The 18,625-nt window shown below is 44.6% G+C and overlaps 1 protein-coding gene across 1 annotated transcript in view; it reads left to right on the top strand.

The window, feature by feature from the left end:
• PTPN14 (protein tyrosine phosphatase, non-receptor type 14) overlaps positions 1-18,625 on the top strand; it is a 144,748-nt gene that overhangs the window by 122,093 nt on the left and 4,030 nt on the right. Inside the window, exons 15-20 of the mRNA XM_006907886.3 lie at positions 3-248; positions 4,547-4,690; positions 5,756-5,974; positions 9,173-9,301; positions 11,708-11,942; positions 15,337-15,500. Of these exons, the coding sequence (XP_006907948.1) occupies positions 3-248; positions 4,547-4,690; positions 5,756-5,974; positions 9,173-9,301; positions 11,708-11,942; positions 15,337-15,500 (1,137 nt within the window). The remainder of the gene's footprint in view (positions 1-2; positions 249-4,546; positions 4,691-5,755; positions 5,975-9,172; positions 9,302-11,707; positions 11,943-15,336; positions 15,501-18,625) is intronic.

The raw sequence follows: 18,625 nt of genomic DNA, 5'->3' as shown, positions 1-18,625 counted from the left end.
AGGACCAGGTTAGCCATCCCCCTGCCATCGCGAGAGCCAGGTTGCTGAGACACGGGCCCGCCAAGGCCATCAGTATCTCCCGCCCTGACCAGCTGGCCGTCAACGGGGCCTCTCTTGGTCCATCCATCTCAGAACCCGACCTGACAAGCGTGAAGGAGCGGGTCAAGAAAGAGCCCGTGAAGGAGAGACCTGTGTCTGAAATGTTTTCGCTGGAGGACAGCATCATAGAAAGAGAGATGATGATCAGGGTAAGCGTCTCCCTCTCCCGGGGCATTTGGGGGGACACTTATGCACACCGATCTCCCCCTGCGGCCTCCTCCATCCCTTGTCCATGATTCGTTCAGTGCGTGAAAGCATACATACTTTAGACACTGAAGAAGTGCGAGTCTTACTCAGCGTGTGAGGGATTTAAAGCATCCCTTGGCATTTAAGCAGGTAGTGTTTTATTTCCAGAAATTTGGTTTTTGCTGCTTCAAATAAATCTGCCATTCTCATTCGTGGATTCTAATAGGTCTTTGGTACAAAGCGCAATGATGGAGTTGGGATGTTACCGGTCATTGAGAATCCTAGGCCAGCCTTCACTCTCTTTTTGGGCTCAAACATGCTACGAGCTCACCTTCCTACACATCTTGGTATTATTTTTTTTCTGACTATAAAGCCTTTTTAAAAAAAAAAAACAAAAAAAAAACCCAATTAGGTATTAAAAGAGCAACCTCACTTTAGAGCACAGATTTCTGTATGTCAGGATGACTCGTCAACGTTAGCTGGACCACAATGTGTCCTTCGTGGATTCTAATAGGTCTTTGGTACAAAGCGCAGTGATGGAGTTGGGATGTTACCGGTCGTTGAGAATCCTAGGCCAGCCTTCACTCTCTTTTCGGGCTCAAACATGCTATGAGCTCACCTTCCTACACCTCTTGGTATTTTTCTTTTACTGACTATAAAGACTTTTTAAAAAAAAAAAACAAAAAAAAAACCCAATTAGGTATTAAAAGAGCAACCTCACTTTAGAGCACAGATTTCTGTATGTCAGGATGACTTGTCAATGTTAGCTGGACCACGATGTGTCCAGGTTTATTTTCAGATGTCCTTTCAGTAGATGTTTAACGCAAAGCCAAGAAAATGACAGTAAACTTGGAAGTTTATCATTGAGTGTCAACTCCCCGTTAAGCTTAGTCTTTCAAGAATTCAGATACACGTGTGCGAATGTACATGTGCACCTACATACATCCACGTGCACACTTACGACATTGGAGGGTGCCTGATGTTCCACATAACTAACTCTTCTTCAGAACATGTACCTCCTGGAAGACCCGTTCTGTGGTCAGAGCAGGAGTGAGCAGTAATAGGTCTGCCCTGAACAGCAAAATAAGTTCTCGCTCACGGATGAGAAAATTGCTAAATCGTAGTTGCTACTTTAAAAAAAATTATTTCAGAACACATTGCTGCTCGTCCTGGAACTTTTCATTCCTTTAAGAACCCAAAAAATCGTTTTATTATAACTAATGCAACCCAGATTGACCTCTGTGCAGGCACCACGTCTCTCTCCTGAGAGAGCCAGGCCGATGTTAGGTTTTCCAGAACAGTTGTAACTTAAAACTCGCTTCAACGGCGTTCATTACGCTTCCTTCATTTATAAGTCACCCTGACTCTCCAGTGGGAATCAGCCTGAAAAGAAGGCCAGCATTCTGAGGAAACCGTGTTCCTGGGTTCGGGCATCTAATCCGTAACAACGTTATTACTTTAGACAAACTGTAAGAACGTTCTCAGCTTCCCGGTTTTGGCCATCAGTCGAGTAATGCTAAGAATTCCGTGCAGGCATAACTCTTTCCACTTCCTGCAAACCTAGAGGGAAATTGCGAATGAGGGGCTTGCTTGGGCCTCTAAAAAATAAAACCGACATGGAATGAATTGTGGGAGCAGGTACCTCGGGGGAGAGCTTTCCCAGCGTGGAGAAAGGAATTCATTGGGAGAAAGGGATTTTTAGCGCTTCTTGGCCCCAGGCCCCTGTGACACAACTCAGCCTATTGCTGACTTGATATTGATTGATGCATACGTGGTCTCATAGCCTCATTTTGGTCATATTCATCCACTAATGTACTAAACAAAAGCAGCAGCCAAATTCATGGCATTGGTTCCTTACTAGAGCTCCCTGCATTATTGCCAAGGAGCAAGGCGATTTCTGCTGTTTTCCCCACATGCTCTCCCATCCCATCCGCATGGACGAGAGTGGATACCTGATTTTACCCCTTAACGTATAGTCCAGAACATCATGACCCCATCCCTACTTCATCCTCCCCGTTGATTTTTTCCCCCAAAGTCCTATGCACTCTGGAGTTCAAGGTCCGCTACCCTGGGCTGATGTCCTGACCTTATAGCCGGTTTAAGAGGTTCTTCAGTGAACCAGTGTGCCAGACAGGATGGCCACAGTACTGGTGGCACTGAAGCTTGGGATGGTTCTGCATCTATTTTTTTTTTTTTTTTTAATGAAGAAACTCACCCCAGTACCCTCACCCCATCTCAGATGCTTCTCTGCCCTCCCCACTGCTTGCCTTGCTAGGAAGGGATAAGAAGAGGGCCTCTGGAGGATAAGAGGACAATGAGAAAGTGGGCACTGGAGGGGGACCGGTATGGTGAGAATTTGCCCTGCAGCCAACTCCGGGTAATTCTGGAGCCGCTTGACTATTCGATTGATGATGGAGTCCAGCTGTCTTGGTAGCTCCTCCCCCTGGCTCCTCTCATGGTCCGCAGGGAAGAGAAAAGGCCAAATCAGATCTTTGAGTTATTTTTTTTTTTAAGAGAAAAGGCCAAATCAGATCTTTGACTTATTTTATTTTATTTTATTTTTTTATCCCTGGTAATGCACTGTTAGAGTAATAAGTGAGAAGGAGCTAAGAGAAATAGTTTATCACTGGGGTGTCAGTTCTCACTAGGGAGTAGTAATCCTTTCCTGAGAAAGACAAGTTTGTGACGTTTCTGTCTTGGACCCAGTTAGAGTCACCTCCTGGTGCAGGTGGGAAGGAAGCGGAGGGACTCGGGACTATTTTCTCCAAATTATTCTTAAGAGTATTACACCTTTGGCCCAAAGTTCATAGGACTTTTTCTTACTTTGTCACAGTTGATCCTCCTCTGAGACGCTCCTTTTGTCTGTCTGGTGGGTTGGCCCTGTCATTGGAGAAAGCATTTAAGGGCATCATCACTCACAAAGGCCAGGGCTCCATTCAGACTGCAGATGGCATTGAGGGGATGAGGGGGCGCGTGTAGGGGTGCGATGCCATTCCCTGCACCCACGACTGGAAGAACACTCTCACTCTGTGTCATCTGCAAACACCATGGCTATCAAGACACGTGTCTGGGGGAGTCAATTTATAAATGATAGACAAAGGGGGGAAAAATACCTAAAGGCTTGAAAAGAAACCAGCGATAAGGTGATGCTTCTGTCTGTGACAGCCAAAGGAATCTGCAAATTGGTTTCACTCCTGTTTGGATCAAAATCCTAAACGCTGTAAAACTCATCTGTTTGTATGCTTTATGAAGTCCTTCTGCTCTTCTAACTTCTAAGACAAAATGACTTTGGGGAAATGCTCTAATTGGGTTGCCTGAAGTGAGTAAAAGGAGATTTTTTCATGCCTCCGTCAGTTGAGAGGGCATGAAGCACGGCAGCAGACCTTACAGCCAGGGCCCTGACGGGTCAGAGTGTGGGCACAGGCGAGGACAGAGAGGCAATCAAAAAGCCACAATCGAGGGTCAGGTGCTCACATCCAGACCTTTCCCCGAGTGGCCCACTCCGCCCCCAAATCCATGTTCCCCCATAGCTTCGTCACACTACTGATATCCCACCATAGTCAGCGGAAGCCATCGTGTTCAATCCCTCTTCCTCTAGATGAAGTGTGAAGGGGATGCCTGGTGGGTCATCTCAGATGGCCCCGGGCTTCGGTGTTTGTGAGTCGGCTGAACTGCATCAGCCCTCATTCTGGGGGTGATATTTCAGGGACCAGAGATTCGGTATAGGATTGTTATCTTCCATTCTAGAATAGAAACTGGAGCGGGTTTTTCTCTACAGTTTATGTATCCTGATCTCTTAACAATGCATCAATTTTTGTTGTTGTTTTTTTCAGCTATTTAATCTGTAGAAAAGAGCCTCCGTTGTGACTGGATTAGATTATTCACGAAACACTTTCTCTTTCCCAAGTCCTGTCTTCCTTTAGCCCGTATCGTCCCACAGTGTCTTGCTTGTACACGGCTTTGTGTGTGTGTGATCCACTCCCCGGCCCCGCCCGCCGTGGAGGGTTGTGTTCGAATGGAGTCTTTGCTCGTATTTGTTTGTTTGTTCATTTATTCATCCACTTTTCAATAAAAGCTCGGGAGCCCTGGCTTCCTCAGGCACAGTGGGAATTAATGGGAAGGGCCGTGTTTGAATTTGCCCTACTAATAGTGATTGTCTGCATTCCTTGGCTGGGGAGTTAGAGATTTCGGGAGATTAAAACGCATTCCAGCATTCTCCTGGTATTATAAACAATGAGAACATGCCTTTTCTTGCTACAAGAATCTAGAGAAGCAGAAGATGGCAGGCCTGGAGGCGCAGAAGAGGCCACTGATGTTGGCAGCGTTGAATGGACTCTCGGTTGCTCGGGTCTCGGGGCGGGAAGAGAGTCGAGTTGATGGCACACGAGTTCCCATGGACGAGAGGGTAAGTGCCGGGCCTGTCAGACATGTGATTCATTCTCTGTGCTCTTAGGATTCCAAAGCTCCCTCCTTGCCCAAACATGCCAGCACTGAGGTTTGTTTGATGAATTAATTCTTCAGTTTGAGATTAGCAAGACCTGGTCTGTGTTGCATTAAATTGGTCCTTTCCAGCATGTGATGTTTCTCTGTCAGGTCAGGGCAGTGATGCCCACCTAAAGAGACCAGCCTCTCCCAGGCCATGTGGCCTTGCTCAAGTCACGCAGTTTTAGGGGCCTCTTTCCTTTTTGGCAAAATGAGAAAGTTAAACAACTGCCATAGCTTTCAATTTCTGTGATTTTTGCGAATGGTTCCCATTCATTAGGAAGCGAGTATTTTACCCAGGCATTTTTAGAATTCTCTTAATACGCTATTTAAGTTGCACGTCAGTGTTTTAGAGGTGAGGAAAATTATTCCTTTAGTTCCTGAAATTGCTACCAGAGGGTTAGGCAACAGGTTTGGAGTGATGGTAATGTCAGGGTTTTAGATCCCTGCCAGCACCTATGAAGTACTAGGATGTTTCTGAAGGCAGAAGGGACTTCAGAGGGATTATCTGATCTAATTAATACCACGTTATTGTCCTTAGTAGTTCGGCCATGGGAAAAATAAAACGGGGGTGGGGGTTGTTGTTAATCCTCAGAACTACAGGATTGTGTACCAATATCATCTGAAAATTTAGTTCAGTAAAAAGGATGGGCTGCATAAGTGGAGAAAAGGATGTTTGGGTAATTAACAGTAACTTCTGCTTATCGCCAAGACTTGAAACAGAGGTGTTGACAAAAACACTGGATTTTGAATTTCAACTCTTGCCTTGTCTTGCAGACTTAATCTATTCCAGGTGTGAGTGAGACAGAAACTGGTTATTAGACGAGAGAAACTAGCGATATGGTTAATGGAGAGATTTAGGCATTAGTGGTACATCTTGAAACTACTTATTAACACTATCACCATAGATATTTAAAGAAATCTGGTTGTTATCTCGGAGTTTTGGGATGAGATAATTCAGTGAGCTGAAGATTCGTTTCTGCTGCAGTTCAGAACCCTGAAGAAGAAGCTGGAAGAGGGAATGGTGTTCACGGAGTATGAGCAAATTCCAAAGAAAAAGGCAAATGGCATTTTCAGTACAGCGGCTCTGCCAGAAAATGCTGAGCGCAGCCGGATCCGCGAAGTGGTCCCCTACGAGGACAATCGAGTAGAGCTGATACCGACCAAAGAGAATAACACAGGTTACATTAATGCCTCTCACATCCGGGTAAGCTGGGGAGCGAGCTGGGACGCTTTGTGGAAGGTGGCTGGGTTAAAGGTAAAAATGCTGGGAGAGAAAAATGTAGGCCAGGCTGCCACTGTGCATCTTGGCTTGTCCCCAGACCCCGAGGGAATGATTTTGAACTTCTGGGCTTTTCTTCATCAACTGGAAGGGTATGGCTATAACCGCAGAGAGTAAGAAGCCCAAAAGCCTCGGGGAAAAACTCAGGCCAGCTATTTCTGAAGCTTGCTCCTTACAGAGGGTTTAATTTTTTTCTTCTTTCTGTGGTTTACAGCTCTCCCAGAAACTTACAGGAAAAGCCGAGGGTCATCGTTTTTCAGTTTGTAATTAGCAGATGATGGAGACTTTGGAAGTCTCAGGCATCGTCTTGCTGTCATTGAAGTTTTTGTAATATTTAAGGGCAACAGAAACATGTGCATTCTCCCTTGTAATATGCAGGTGATGCATGTGACAGCTGAAGTCTCGAACTTACGTGGTATTTAGCAGAGTGGACTAATTTAAACATAAACCACGAAGATCTGGTTGATAGTGAATCATGCAAGATTTGCCACATTATTCAATGCATGAGTGTCATTAAATTTTTATTAATATTTTTAGAGACTTCAAATCTTATATCTCAGTATTTCATGGACTTTAAAATTAGTCAGCTTTGCTCCACCCCAGTTAGAATTAGTTATGGCTACATGCATACGTATAGTTAAATATTTCCTAAATATCTTACATACCTCAGTGTCCCTAATAACAGAACATATTTGTTTAAAATGTGACCATTTGCTCTGCCCTCTGAAGTATAAAAATTTATTAATTTATTGGTTTTAAAGAATTGTTACAGAATTTTTTTTTTTGCATTAGCTTACTTTTTTTTTTTTTAGTTTCAAGTGTAGAGTACATTGGTTATACATTTATATAGTTTATGATTACTCTGTCACCCATCTGGCTCCACACATAGCCATTACATTACTGCCGACTACATGTCACAGGATGTTTTTAAATAGTACAGGGTTTCACGGTGACCATCTATTATGATCAATAACCTTAGACACCCATTTCTGGCTTTGTCCAGAGTTATTTCCTTTCTTCATTGGACTTTTCAACTGTAGCTGAATTCTTCTTGGTAGGGCCCTTTGAGCCTCCAAAATGTAGCAGATGTCTGGTACATGTATCAGGTATGACAGTTTTGATACAAAATATGAAAAGTATACTGTGTGGGTGTAGTGTTTTTGTACACAGAGCAGAGATGTATCTTTAAGTATCAGCAAGTACTGTCAAATAACATGAAAGAGCACTATTCGGGTTCGTGTTGTGTATTTTCCTCTTATTCTCGAGATTGAGAATGAAGACAATAAAAAAACGAACCCAGGAAAGTCTTAAGTAAACTGACAATGGAGAGTTTCATGGACTTAGTTTAGATAACGAAATGTGGCCAAAATAATGTACTCAAGCAAAGATGCAACTCACACAGCTGCTTCTTGATAGAGTATCTGTGAAAATCTTACATCGCTATATTATACTATCTTTTTCTTTTGGCCAAATCCCCTCTACCATTTTCCATCTGCTCTCTAGAAAAAGCTGTCACTCGGCATCGGCCCGGGCCCATCGAGTGTAGTTAGCAGAAATATTCTCTTCCTCAGTGTTCTCCAAGGCCCACATTTCATCTTATGGATCCGGGTTAGACATGGGTGCGTTTAATAGAGCCACAGAGCTTGCAAGAACTTGTCCGCGTGTTTGGAATGGAGCTGCGTATCTTGCCAATGTTTTCTCCCTGGATTCCAAGCAGCCGTTAGCACAGAACAGAGATTTATTTGCTCCAGAGGTGGAATCACATCTGTGAAATCTACCTCGGGAGCATGGGTTGTTGTGTTTTTAATGCAGTTTTTAATATCCTCCTGTCAATATTTGGACTTTGCTAAAAGGCCCCGGGCAGCAGCATACTCTGAAAGTATTTACGGTTCCTATATGTTGGGTGCCAGAGAGGCTAATGTTTCAAATCACAACTCCACAGATAAACCAAACTCCTAGCCAGCCAGCAAATATATGAACGTTATCTTTCACTGGTACTCGGAAAGTGAATTTTGCTTGCCAGCTCTGACCTAAACATGCATTGTGTAGTGGGAAAATAACCGACGTTTTTATTTGAACCAAGATAGTATATAGTTTCATAAAGTAAATGAGAGGGAAAAGTTTCAAACAGTGATCACTTCATTGCTCCTAGAACTAGCTATGGAGATCTGCGCTGGTGGGTGTGTAAGGGGGCCTGACTTTGTGATAGTAAGGCACAGGAATGCAAGGGGCACAGAAAGAATCTTCTCGAAGGCCACCATTCTACCCGGATCTCAGGGCCTTCAGCCATTCAGGCACAACTTCTTCTTTGTGATTCTCTGCCGCTGACGTTTGGAGCGACATAATTCTCCTCCCAAGGTCACCCTGAGCCACGTGCGATAATCGTTGTATTACCTCAAACCATGCAAAAGTTCATTTGGATGCTGTGGTACTGCACAAGGGGACATTAATGACACAATATCATATCTTGTTGACTTAAGTGCTTTTGTGACACCTCTGCCGTATGTGGCACAACAACGTGGCGGGTACAACTGGAGTTTGGAACACATTTTACGTCAGATCAATGGTAGAAGGCATCGCTCCCAAAGAGATTATTCCATGGTAGACTATTTTACTGTTTAAGTGGATGCCGTCGAGCCCTGTTTCTCAAACTAGGGGTCACAACCGTAGCAGTGAGGTGTAAAATCGATTTAGTAGTCAGGACCAGTTTTTTTTTTTTTAGAATAGAGAAAAGAATGGAAATTATCGGAGTGCACTGCACATAGTAAGCATAACTATTATTTCTGTAACAAATTCTGTTAGGTTATGCACATACATATTCAGGTAACAGTGTGTCTATGTGTGGATATCTACGTATATATATGTTTTTAATATCCCTGTTTTGTACGTAATTGCTACAGGTTGCAGGCAAGAAAAAAAAAATTAGGTATATTTTAATAGCATTTTCACGTGAGACTGTGTCGCTAGCCCTCTGCGGTCTCAGGGTTTTTGATAGTGGCACTACCCCATTTGGCCTAAAAGGTTTTCAGATGGATAAAAATGGACCCATGGTCAGCAGGACATTCCGCCCTGGATTTTCCCTGGATGTGGGGTTCGTTCACCGGTGCTTTCCTTGGTTTCCAGGTGGTGGTCGGTGGGGCAGAATGGCACTACATAGCCACCCAGGGGCCCCTGCCACACACATGCCACGACTTCTGGCAGATGGTGTGGGAGCAGGGAGCGAACGTGATTGCCATGGTCACCGCCGAAGAGGTAAGGGGAACGGCCGCACAGCCGTCTGTTCCCGGGGGAAGGTGCGGCCGGAAGACGCTTCGAGTCCGTGGCTTCGCTGCCGTCCCCTCTTCCCGCAGCCGCTTTCTCTGCACATCCTTTTCTCTCTGGCGGGCACGTGTTTTCCCTTCCGACTCCCACCTAGACCTGTTTCGCTTTCCAAAGATAATGCATCGTTGCCTCCCATTTCCATCAGCTTTTAACTCTTTTCCCTGCATCACCATGAACTAAAAATCAAATAAACAAACAAGAACCAACTTTTCCGTTCAGTCAGGCCACTTTTGTGGGCCAAACAAAGCCGTAATCTGTCCTCTGGAATTTGAGGACCTCGGGCTGCTCCGGGTCAGTCGGCACAGACTCCCCACCCCGGCCACGGCCCCCTTACATGCCATCATGCTTATCACCTGAAAGGGGACCAGAAGCTGTTGTTCCTGTAGAGATCTTTATCCTTTGGGGAGAGAAAAACAAAATCTTTTTCTTCCCTTGCCAAGTCAAGCACAGTTTTTCTGTGGTAACTAGAGAACTCTGGGTGGTGTCATAAAGATGGGCATACACCACTAGTCGGTCTAGTTTGCTGTCTTGGGGGAAAGACATTTTGTTTCTTTTCTTGTCACGTTCTCAATTTTTTTATTTTTGCCACTTTTTAAATCTTTTCATTAAATGTTAACTGATGTTTCGAAGTCATTTAAGGGACTAGCTTCATCTGTTTTTTACCAATATCTGGTATTGCATACTCCTTTGCTAACAATTTTAAAAAAGGCGAGGAACAGAAAGAACTGGGGGAAAAAAAAAAGAGGTCATATTTCCTTCATTGACTGTTCTGAGCAGGTCGTTGGTTTCCAGAATAGCCCATTAGAAAACAGCAGTGAAAGGGACTTCGAGCTCTTTAAAGTCGGGTGCACGTCTCTGGGCTGCCCTTCAATCTGACCTTCCCACAAAGAGTAAATTCTCCTAAAATCTCTAGGAAAGTCTTATCACCTTATGGAATTGCATCACGGTAAGGGATTCATTCAACTTAATGCAGCGTAGCAGGTGTGCTAAGCCTGGGGCCACCGTGGTAAACAAGACAGGTACGATTCCTGTCCCCAAAGAGCTTACATCCTAGTGGGAGGGATGGTAAAAGGTGAACACATAAAGCAAGCTCAGATAGTGGTCAGTGCCCTAGAGAAAATGGAACCAGGCAATGGGACAGAGTGACTGGGGGTCTACAACTTTAGACCAGTTGGGCAGCCCAAAGCCCTCTGAGGACGTGGGATTGAAGCTGAAACTTGAGTGAAAGAGGAGGCCAGTCTCATGAACACAAAGTCTCGTGATCTGTGAGGCAGCCAGAGGCTTACAGCCTCTCGAAGTTTGTAATTGATTTAGATACTCAGCAGTAATAGAAATTCAAGGCCTCGGGTAAACCTCCTTTCACAGGATTGGTGAATAAAAGAGACAAACATGCCTCACACTTAAGAAGACTCGATTCAACCAAATAAATCCAGGCAAAGTTATTTGTATCACTTCCAGATGTGTTGCTTTGTAAGTGGGCTACTAGCCATCAGGGTTTCTCTAAGGAGGAAGTCCCCACAGCGCTGGCCACTCACTCCCTCAGTTCAGCCTGTCTCCCCCTACTCACTGCCTCGGGTCCCCCTCTTTGCCACCACCTCCTCCACAGGCACTCCAGAGGTTTTAAAACTGTGCAAACTTTAAAAAAGTTTGTTGTGTAAAGGTTTGGAATGCATATCCTCCAAAAAGATTATAAAATTAACGGAGAAAGAAAGGTGATATACCCTGTTCTCTGCTTCACTGGTTGAGTGAACTAAAACAGACGCATCAGGCCCCAAAAATGTGAAATTGACACTAGATGACAGAGCCAGTGTCAGTAGTCAGTGTGGGCTAGACATCAGAAATGCAGAGCGTGACCTAGAATGTGTACTAGAATCTGCCACTCCCCTGCCCGAGGACACTCCATCCCCTTTGGATGGCTTCCCAGTCCACGGAGGGAAATCCAGACTCCCCGCCGTGGACCGGGAGGCCGCCTGTTCCCACCGCTCTCCCCATGCTCGCCAGACAACCGCAGCCCAGCCGCACTGGAGACCTCTGTTTCTCAAACACATCAACCTGTTCCTGTCTCTGGACTTTGCACTGGTTCTTATCTCTTAACATTAAACTGCAGCTCAGTTGTGAATCTTTATATCTTCTATTGCTGTAACTTCCGTTGTACGTGTTATTGATCTTAGCCGAGATGCATATGATCTGCTCTGTGATAGACACTGCACAGTGCTATTGAGTTAGTGACTTAGAAGCTGTTCGCATTTTCCTCTGTCCTCAGATTTTAAGATTAAGAGGATAAGAGCTTCCTTCCCCCAACTTATTTCTAATTTTGCCTTTGTGTGTGTGATTCAGGAGGGCGGACGAACTAAGAGCCACCGATACTGGCCCAAACTGGGTTCAAAGCACAGCTCAGCTACCTATGGCAAGTTCAAGGTCACCACAAAGTTCCGAACAGATTCTGGTTGCTATGCAACCACAGGCTTGAAGGTCAAGCACCTTTTATCTGGGCAGGAAAGGACGGTGTGGCATTTGCAATATACTGACTGGCCAGATCACGGCTGCCCAGAGGATGTCCAAGGATTTTTGTGTAAGTTTTTTTCTTCCTGGTTGGGGTTTTACCAACTGTATCAATGGTCTTATCTTTTGGAGGTGAAATAGAAAGAGAGGGTCCTTTCTCTTAAGTGATGATAATATTATGACATTGAAGTATATGTCCCTTCATATAGTATATGTAGAACAGAGAAGACAAATCCATGTCACTTATCATATTCTCTTTACCTTTTATGCAAATAAGCTAAAACCGTGGTAAACTAAATGATTCTACCTTGATTTAGACTTTTAGCTACACATTAATAATTAATAATTCTGAAACATGCTCCATGTCTGAATCTTGAAAACATTATGCCAACTCAAATAAACCAGACACAAAAGGGCAAATATTCTATGACTCCACTTATATGAGGTACCCAGAATAGGCAGCCTCATAGAGATGGCAGGTATAAGAGAGGTTACTGGGCGTTAGGGAAGGGGAATAGGAACTTACTGTTTGACTGGTAAAAAGTTTGTTTGAGACGAGAAAGTTCTATAAAAGGAGAGTGGAGGTGTTTGTACAACATTGTGAATATACTCAGTGTCACTGAATTACACACTTAAATATGACTAAAATGGTTAATTGCATGTTATGTATATTTTGCCACAATTAAAAAACCACAGAGCAATAAAATTAGAACACCTTTATTTTTCATGGACTTTTGCTCTCACAGCCGTGTTATTTCCCTATAGTAGTAAAACTCGATCAGGACTTAATCACCACTGATTAAGATGATAAGAATTATTGAAATCAACTTGTTTTTTTGAAACTGTCATTTTTGGATTCATTCATATATATACATCATGAGATAGAGAGAGATATATGAATGATATGGTTATCTTAGAAATGAATTCACCCAGATTTGACGCAGTACTTTATTTGAAAGGCCAGAAGCAGGGTGCATGTGTGCCCATCATGTGCCAGGCGGCGGATCAGGCTCTTAGAGCACAGTGACGAAACAGTCTCTGGGTTAAAGCCACTCGCAGTGTCATGAGAAAGCCAGGCCAGCGATTATGGTCCAGGGAGGAGATCGACATTGTTCGGTGGTGGCTGTAGCACTCTCCCTTCCGTCCCGCAGTGTCACCTCAACATCCTGCACGTGAAGCGAACCCCTATTCCTTCCTTAGCCAGCTAGGAAGGAGGCCCTGGGCTCCCTGCACACTTATTCCCATACCCGTTCTGATGATCACTCTCCAGCTGGTGGGAGCCCTCCTCGACGTTGGATAATGTCAGCACCTCGATTTCATCTTGATGTTTCTTTAGAGTGAGAGGTGGGGTTGCGGGAAAAGAGAGAGAATCGGTTTTCAAGTGCCTAAAGGTACCACTTCACAAATGGCAACAGAAAGATTCCGATGCATACGTATTCGTCGATATTGGTATTTTCTTTCCCAGTAAAGAGATGATGGTACTGGAGGAGTTGGACATTGAAAGTAGAAGAGAGAAAGATGATCAGAATCAAAGACTCTAGAGCGTGATCTAGAGAGGGTTCGTGATTTGCCCGGGGTCAAACAGTTACCTGTAGCTCAAATATTAATAAGGAAGACAATGACCTCTGCAGAACTCTGTCCTCATAACTGTTCTTTTTATTCCTTTCTGGTCATCTTGCTATTTGAGTGATTGGAATTTTCTCAAAGACACAGAACATGGAAACAATAAAAGTAGATCGGTTCGATGATTGACCAACAGCTCTGATAAAAGATTGAGTTTATAAAGTGGTTAAAATTAAAGCCAGATCTGAACCACCTGAAGGAAAGGCGATCTAAATTACTGAAAAAAAAAAGAGAATATTTTTAAACAGGATAAATTTATTAATTTATGTTTCTAAAGAACTCAGGACAAGTGTGCTGATTGGGATCTTAGAAGTGTTGGCCGTCTAGATTTTTCAGAATGCAAAAAGATCTTTGCCTGTGTTTGGACTGGAGCACCTGGGCGCAGAGGACCTCGGCAGATTGCCTTCACTGACTTACAGCTTTAGGAATATGATTGCTGGAGAAAACATCCATCCAAATCCGGTTTTTCTGTGTTTTATGAAGCTCCATGTGATGTTGGCATCTGCCTTATCGATCCATATTTCTTTTACTTCTTAAATTTAGCAAAAGAAAACTTTTGTCTCTTGTCTGCGAACATTGCCTTTTGTAAGACAGAGAATGCTCAGTCACCCAATATTTTTCCTCCTTGCGGAAAAATTGGGAAGAGAATTCCATGCGCAGTATTTGGCTCTTGCAAACACTCAGTAGCGGCTCCTCTGTCTGGCTATCTCGGGCTGTCTTTTCGTTTTCTGTTTCATGTTACATTACTGCCGGTGGTACTGGTAGTAATAGTTTGTTTATTTTGGTAAACTACTTCGGATTACTTTGTAATTAGATAAGATTACAAAGGAAGATAGGAGTTCTTATTAACTGTATGTCAACGGATGCTTTTAAATTAATATGATGGTTTGAACACACTTTTTCCTCTTCAGCAGTTTGAGCGTCTCCTGTGGTCTTGTGCTCACTGCTGTATTAGGATGAGATTTTCTGCGTATGGAGAATCTTCAAATCTGTTTCTCCCCCGAGCTAGCTACTACAAAACCTCAATTACTAATGGACTTTTCCCGGTTCTTGGACTGTTAGGGAATTACATTTGTATATTTTTCCTTTTCTTTTTGCAATTCATGATCATGAAAATAAAAATAATTAAGAATAGTCTTGCTGTAATTTTTCACTTGTGCCCAATTGAAGTAGTGAGCAGACCCCTGCCCAGTCCTGCTGAGTTAGGCAGATGTCGGAAGGGATGGGGAGGGGGCACCCCCTACCACCACCACATGTTGCCTCCATAAAGGGGGATACAGGGCTTATCTTGAACTACTCACATAGCCACATGGAATCCAAGCTGAAAAGCAGCCCCCCGACTCCGTAAAGTCCATTTTAAAATCTGAAAATGAAGTCAAGCCTCGGTTGACATTGACTCATTCAGCAAGGGGAGAGAAGAAGGGGCAGATGGATGCTCTTCCCACCAGCAATTGGCTCTGACAGGCGGGCGTTTCAAGGGGACCTAGCTGGTGTTCTGATCCCAGTCTGTTAATAGTAGGAATTGCTGTAAGTAATGTCGAGAGTCATCTGCTCGGGGGACTCTGGGATTTGCAGAGGGGAAAACAGAATTTAATTTTTAAAAAAGAACTATTTAATTTAAAGAACAAATTCTCCCATGGACTAATTGACTCCCAGCTGGTCCTTTTCGGATCCAGGACTGTACAGTGGGTACCAGCCAAATAATTAGTGTCTTGTAAGAACTGTAAATTATTGTCACTTAAAAAAAAAAAAAAAAGATTCACCCTCAGTCTCACCCCTCCCCCACTGGTATGCAAAGCCATGTAGGACTTCGGTGACAAGATTTGCATTTTGTCTTGCAGCCTACTTGGAGGAGATCCAGTCGGTCCGTCGCCATACCAACAGCATGTTGGAAGGCGCCAAGAACCGGCACCCTCCGATCGTCGTCCACTGCAGCGCCGGAGTGGGGAGGACCGGCGTGGTCATCCTCTCCGAGCTGATGATCTACTGCCTGGAGCATAATGAAGTGAGTCATTCTGGGCGTCTCTAAACACTCCCCCTCGGGGACAGACCTACACCGCGGCCGGACCTTCTCCTTTGCCCTTGCGTTTCCGGTGCCTGACTCCCTCTGTCCTGATGACAGTTTTCCAGACCCCGAATCCTCCGGCTTGGACTCTGACATTCGCAGCCTTCCTTATCTTTTGCCTTTCGCTGCTCTTCACTCTTCAGAGACATCCAGATAACACGGGGGAAGAGAGGAAAGCGTGAGACAGGAAGCACTGAGGACGTCCGCCGTGTTTTGTAGACAGTCTGGTTTTATTGTGGGTAATTTTCCACGGCGCGTTATGTGGTCACATGTAGTTCAGATGCGTCTTACATGTCTAGGGTGTGTTTTGGCCTGAGTCCTATGTGAAAATGTGCGTACTTTAAAAATGGTTTTCATCCTTCAGAGGGGCCGTATATAAAGGGGGTTGTTGTTTGCTCTTGTCTACACTGGCAATGGAATAGTGCAGGGCAGACTGTGAGCGCCTCCGCTGAGGTGCACGCCCAGCCCTCCTCCCCAAAGAAGGGGCTGCAGCTGCCTCGCGCCCACGGGGCTGAGGGGCTTTTGATTTCGTGGAGGTGAGACCAACAGCCATCAAGGCTAAAGATCAGCTCTTCTGCCTTTTATTTACATGGGGGCTTTAAAATGGTTTTCGCTTTTATTTTTTAGTTGGGGGTCTTCATAGCAGGCACGCAGAGGAGCTGGGCACATGTCAGTCTTCCTGCTTTACAGACAGAGAAACTGAGGCCCTGAAACAGTTTTGTGACTTGTCCAGTGCCACGTGGGTCCTAAGTAGTTGGTGCCAAAATGAGAAGGGTGGTCTTTTCCCTCCTGGCCCCAAATTATTTCCTGTCTTCACTCTGCCTCCAGATGCCAAGTGTCATTTGATTCTTGTTCATTTTCCAAATCGTACACCTTGGAGAAATCAAAGGAAACTTTCAGAGTTGTTCAGTCGTTTTTAAATTCGGAAATGTTATAATGCACGTTCTGTGAAGGAATTTATATGATAATATACATATTTATTTAATAGCATCAGTGGTTTGAAAATCAGATTATCGCCCCGTGAAGTTTATTATATTGTAACTTCCAGGAAAACAATAAATGTTAAGTTTAATCATATTCAAAGGGTTTTTAAACTCCCTGCCTATAGAAAGTTGATTTTGGAAACTTTCAGTCTGTATACATGCATGTTTGTGATGCTAAAAAAGTAGAATTGGGGTTTGGTCACGTGTGGCCTATTGTTGAAAAAAACAAACATTCTATCGATGAGCAAAATGCCCCTCCTGGAAGCAGTTGAGACTAGCAACAGACATTTCATCATCTTCTATGAGATTTTTTCCTTTTGCCTCACATGAGATCTCTTGTTTGGTTCCCTGTCACTATTAGAAGTCTCTAGGAGAGTAAATGGCTCTCCACTCAGTCCCAAATGCGCCCAGTGCTGGGAAGACGGAATGAGATGAAGCGGTGCATGTGGCCAGGGTGTACCCAGGCTCCACTGGGGGCAGCTGTGGGTTCCAAGGGAGGAGGAAAGGCTTTGTCATCCCCTCACCACTTAGATGCCTTTTGCTCCCCGCTCCTGTCACTTTCTTTGCCAGCTTCCCCTTCTTTTCTCCATTCCCCGTGCACGCCTCCTCTGCTCCGCCTTCCTCCTCTTCAGCTCGAGAAGCTATTCTGTCCGTCTTGTCTGACATGAAGGCTTGTTCTGTTCTGCGCTCTTTGGAGACCCATCAAAGGCCAAGCCTCGGTAAAGCGATGACATGAAGGCTCATTGATCACCAGATGTGACTGGCCCAGTGGAACACGAACAGCACATGTCGGAGCCAGCATGGCGCAGAGCGAGGGGCTCGGCCGCTGGGGCCTCGTGCGGACTTGACGAGGGCTCGGGGTGATTGCGTTCTCCCTGGTGTGTCCAAACATAGCGGATTTCCTCAGTGCCCAGTTGCACGCCAAAACATTCTTTGCCTGAACGTGGTCAGTCCAGAAAGGACTTCTGTTCCCATTGATATTCAGAGATAGCCAGATGACTCATATTTTTCACTTCCCTTCCCCAGCACAAATATAGCAAGCCTTATCTGTCCTGTTTCCCGTAATTGCTATTGGTAGACGATGAGAGAGAAAAAAATGTCTCTACTTTGTTCTGCTCCAGGCCTGGCCGGTGAGATTCAAACCCTTATTTTGAGAGAAGAGTAGAACATGTTTAGTTTGTTCATTTGTTTTTTAAGCAAAGATTTTGACAAATATACGACATTGTGTGTTTCATTTTTCTCCCGTCTGAAGTTTCCTGCCTTCTTTCCATGGCTTCTGGATTAACCTACTTTATGTGTTATTCTATAATCCATACAGTTTTAATTTTGTTAGTGAAATGCCTTTTCTTTTTCCTGGAACTAAGACACTTACAGTAGGGTCAGGTCACGGTGAGGTGGGGATCGGAGGGGGCTCTCCCAGGTTGCTCTGAGAAGCCTCTTCGTGTCCCTTGCTTTCGGTCACTAGAATGTTAGCTGGAACATTGTAACGCCCACACGTTTTTTTCAGAAAGCACTAGTTTCATGGTTTGCAGTGCTCACTCAGCCCCCTGGATTTAGCTGTCTGCCTAGGTTAGCTCCTTACAAAAGACCAGGTAATCACTAGCCAAATAGCAAGACATGTGGATCTTGCTGCTTTTCTGAATAAGTTATCCCTCCTTGTGGAGTAGTGAGGAAAAAATGACTTCTGACTTCTGAGCAAGACTGAGCAAGCATCAACTGCCGCCTGATTCCCTGGGTTAGGGACAAGGGACATCAGAGCCCATGGGAGTGAATCTTAAGGGCAGTCGGTACTCTCTTCATTGAGGACCAGGGGAACCTTCTTCGTCTTGTTTCCAAACTGCCCCTTATCTGGTCATATACTGTCCTTGAAGCCGAGTGTCGCAGGCCATTGAGATGGTAATGCTCGTGGTAGAGATGGAGGCAGAGGTGGAGGAGATGGTGGTCAAGGTAGCACGGTGGAGGGGAAGGTGACGATGATGACAATGAAAATACGAGAATAGCAGCTAACCTGTGTTTAATGTTCACCCTTTGCCAACACTGTTCCAAGTGCCTTGCGACTCAGGTCGCCTTCACGATAACTCT

Source organism: Pteropus alecto, unplaced genomic scaffold (assembly GCF_000325575.1).
Source record: "Pteropus alecto unplaced genomic scaffold, ASM32557v1 scaffold101, whole genome shotgun sequence".
In the NCBI taxonomy this organism is placed as follows: Eukaryota; Metazoa; Chordata; class Mammalia; order Chiroptera; family Pteropodidae; genus Pteropus; species Pteropus alecto.
Note: the sequence above shows the minus strand (reverse complement) of the source record. Positions and strands in the feature narration are given on the sequence as shown.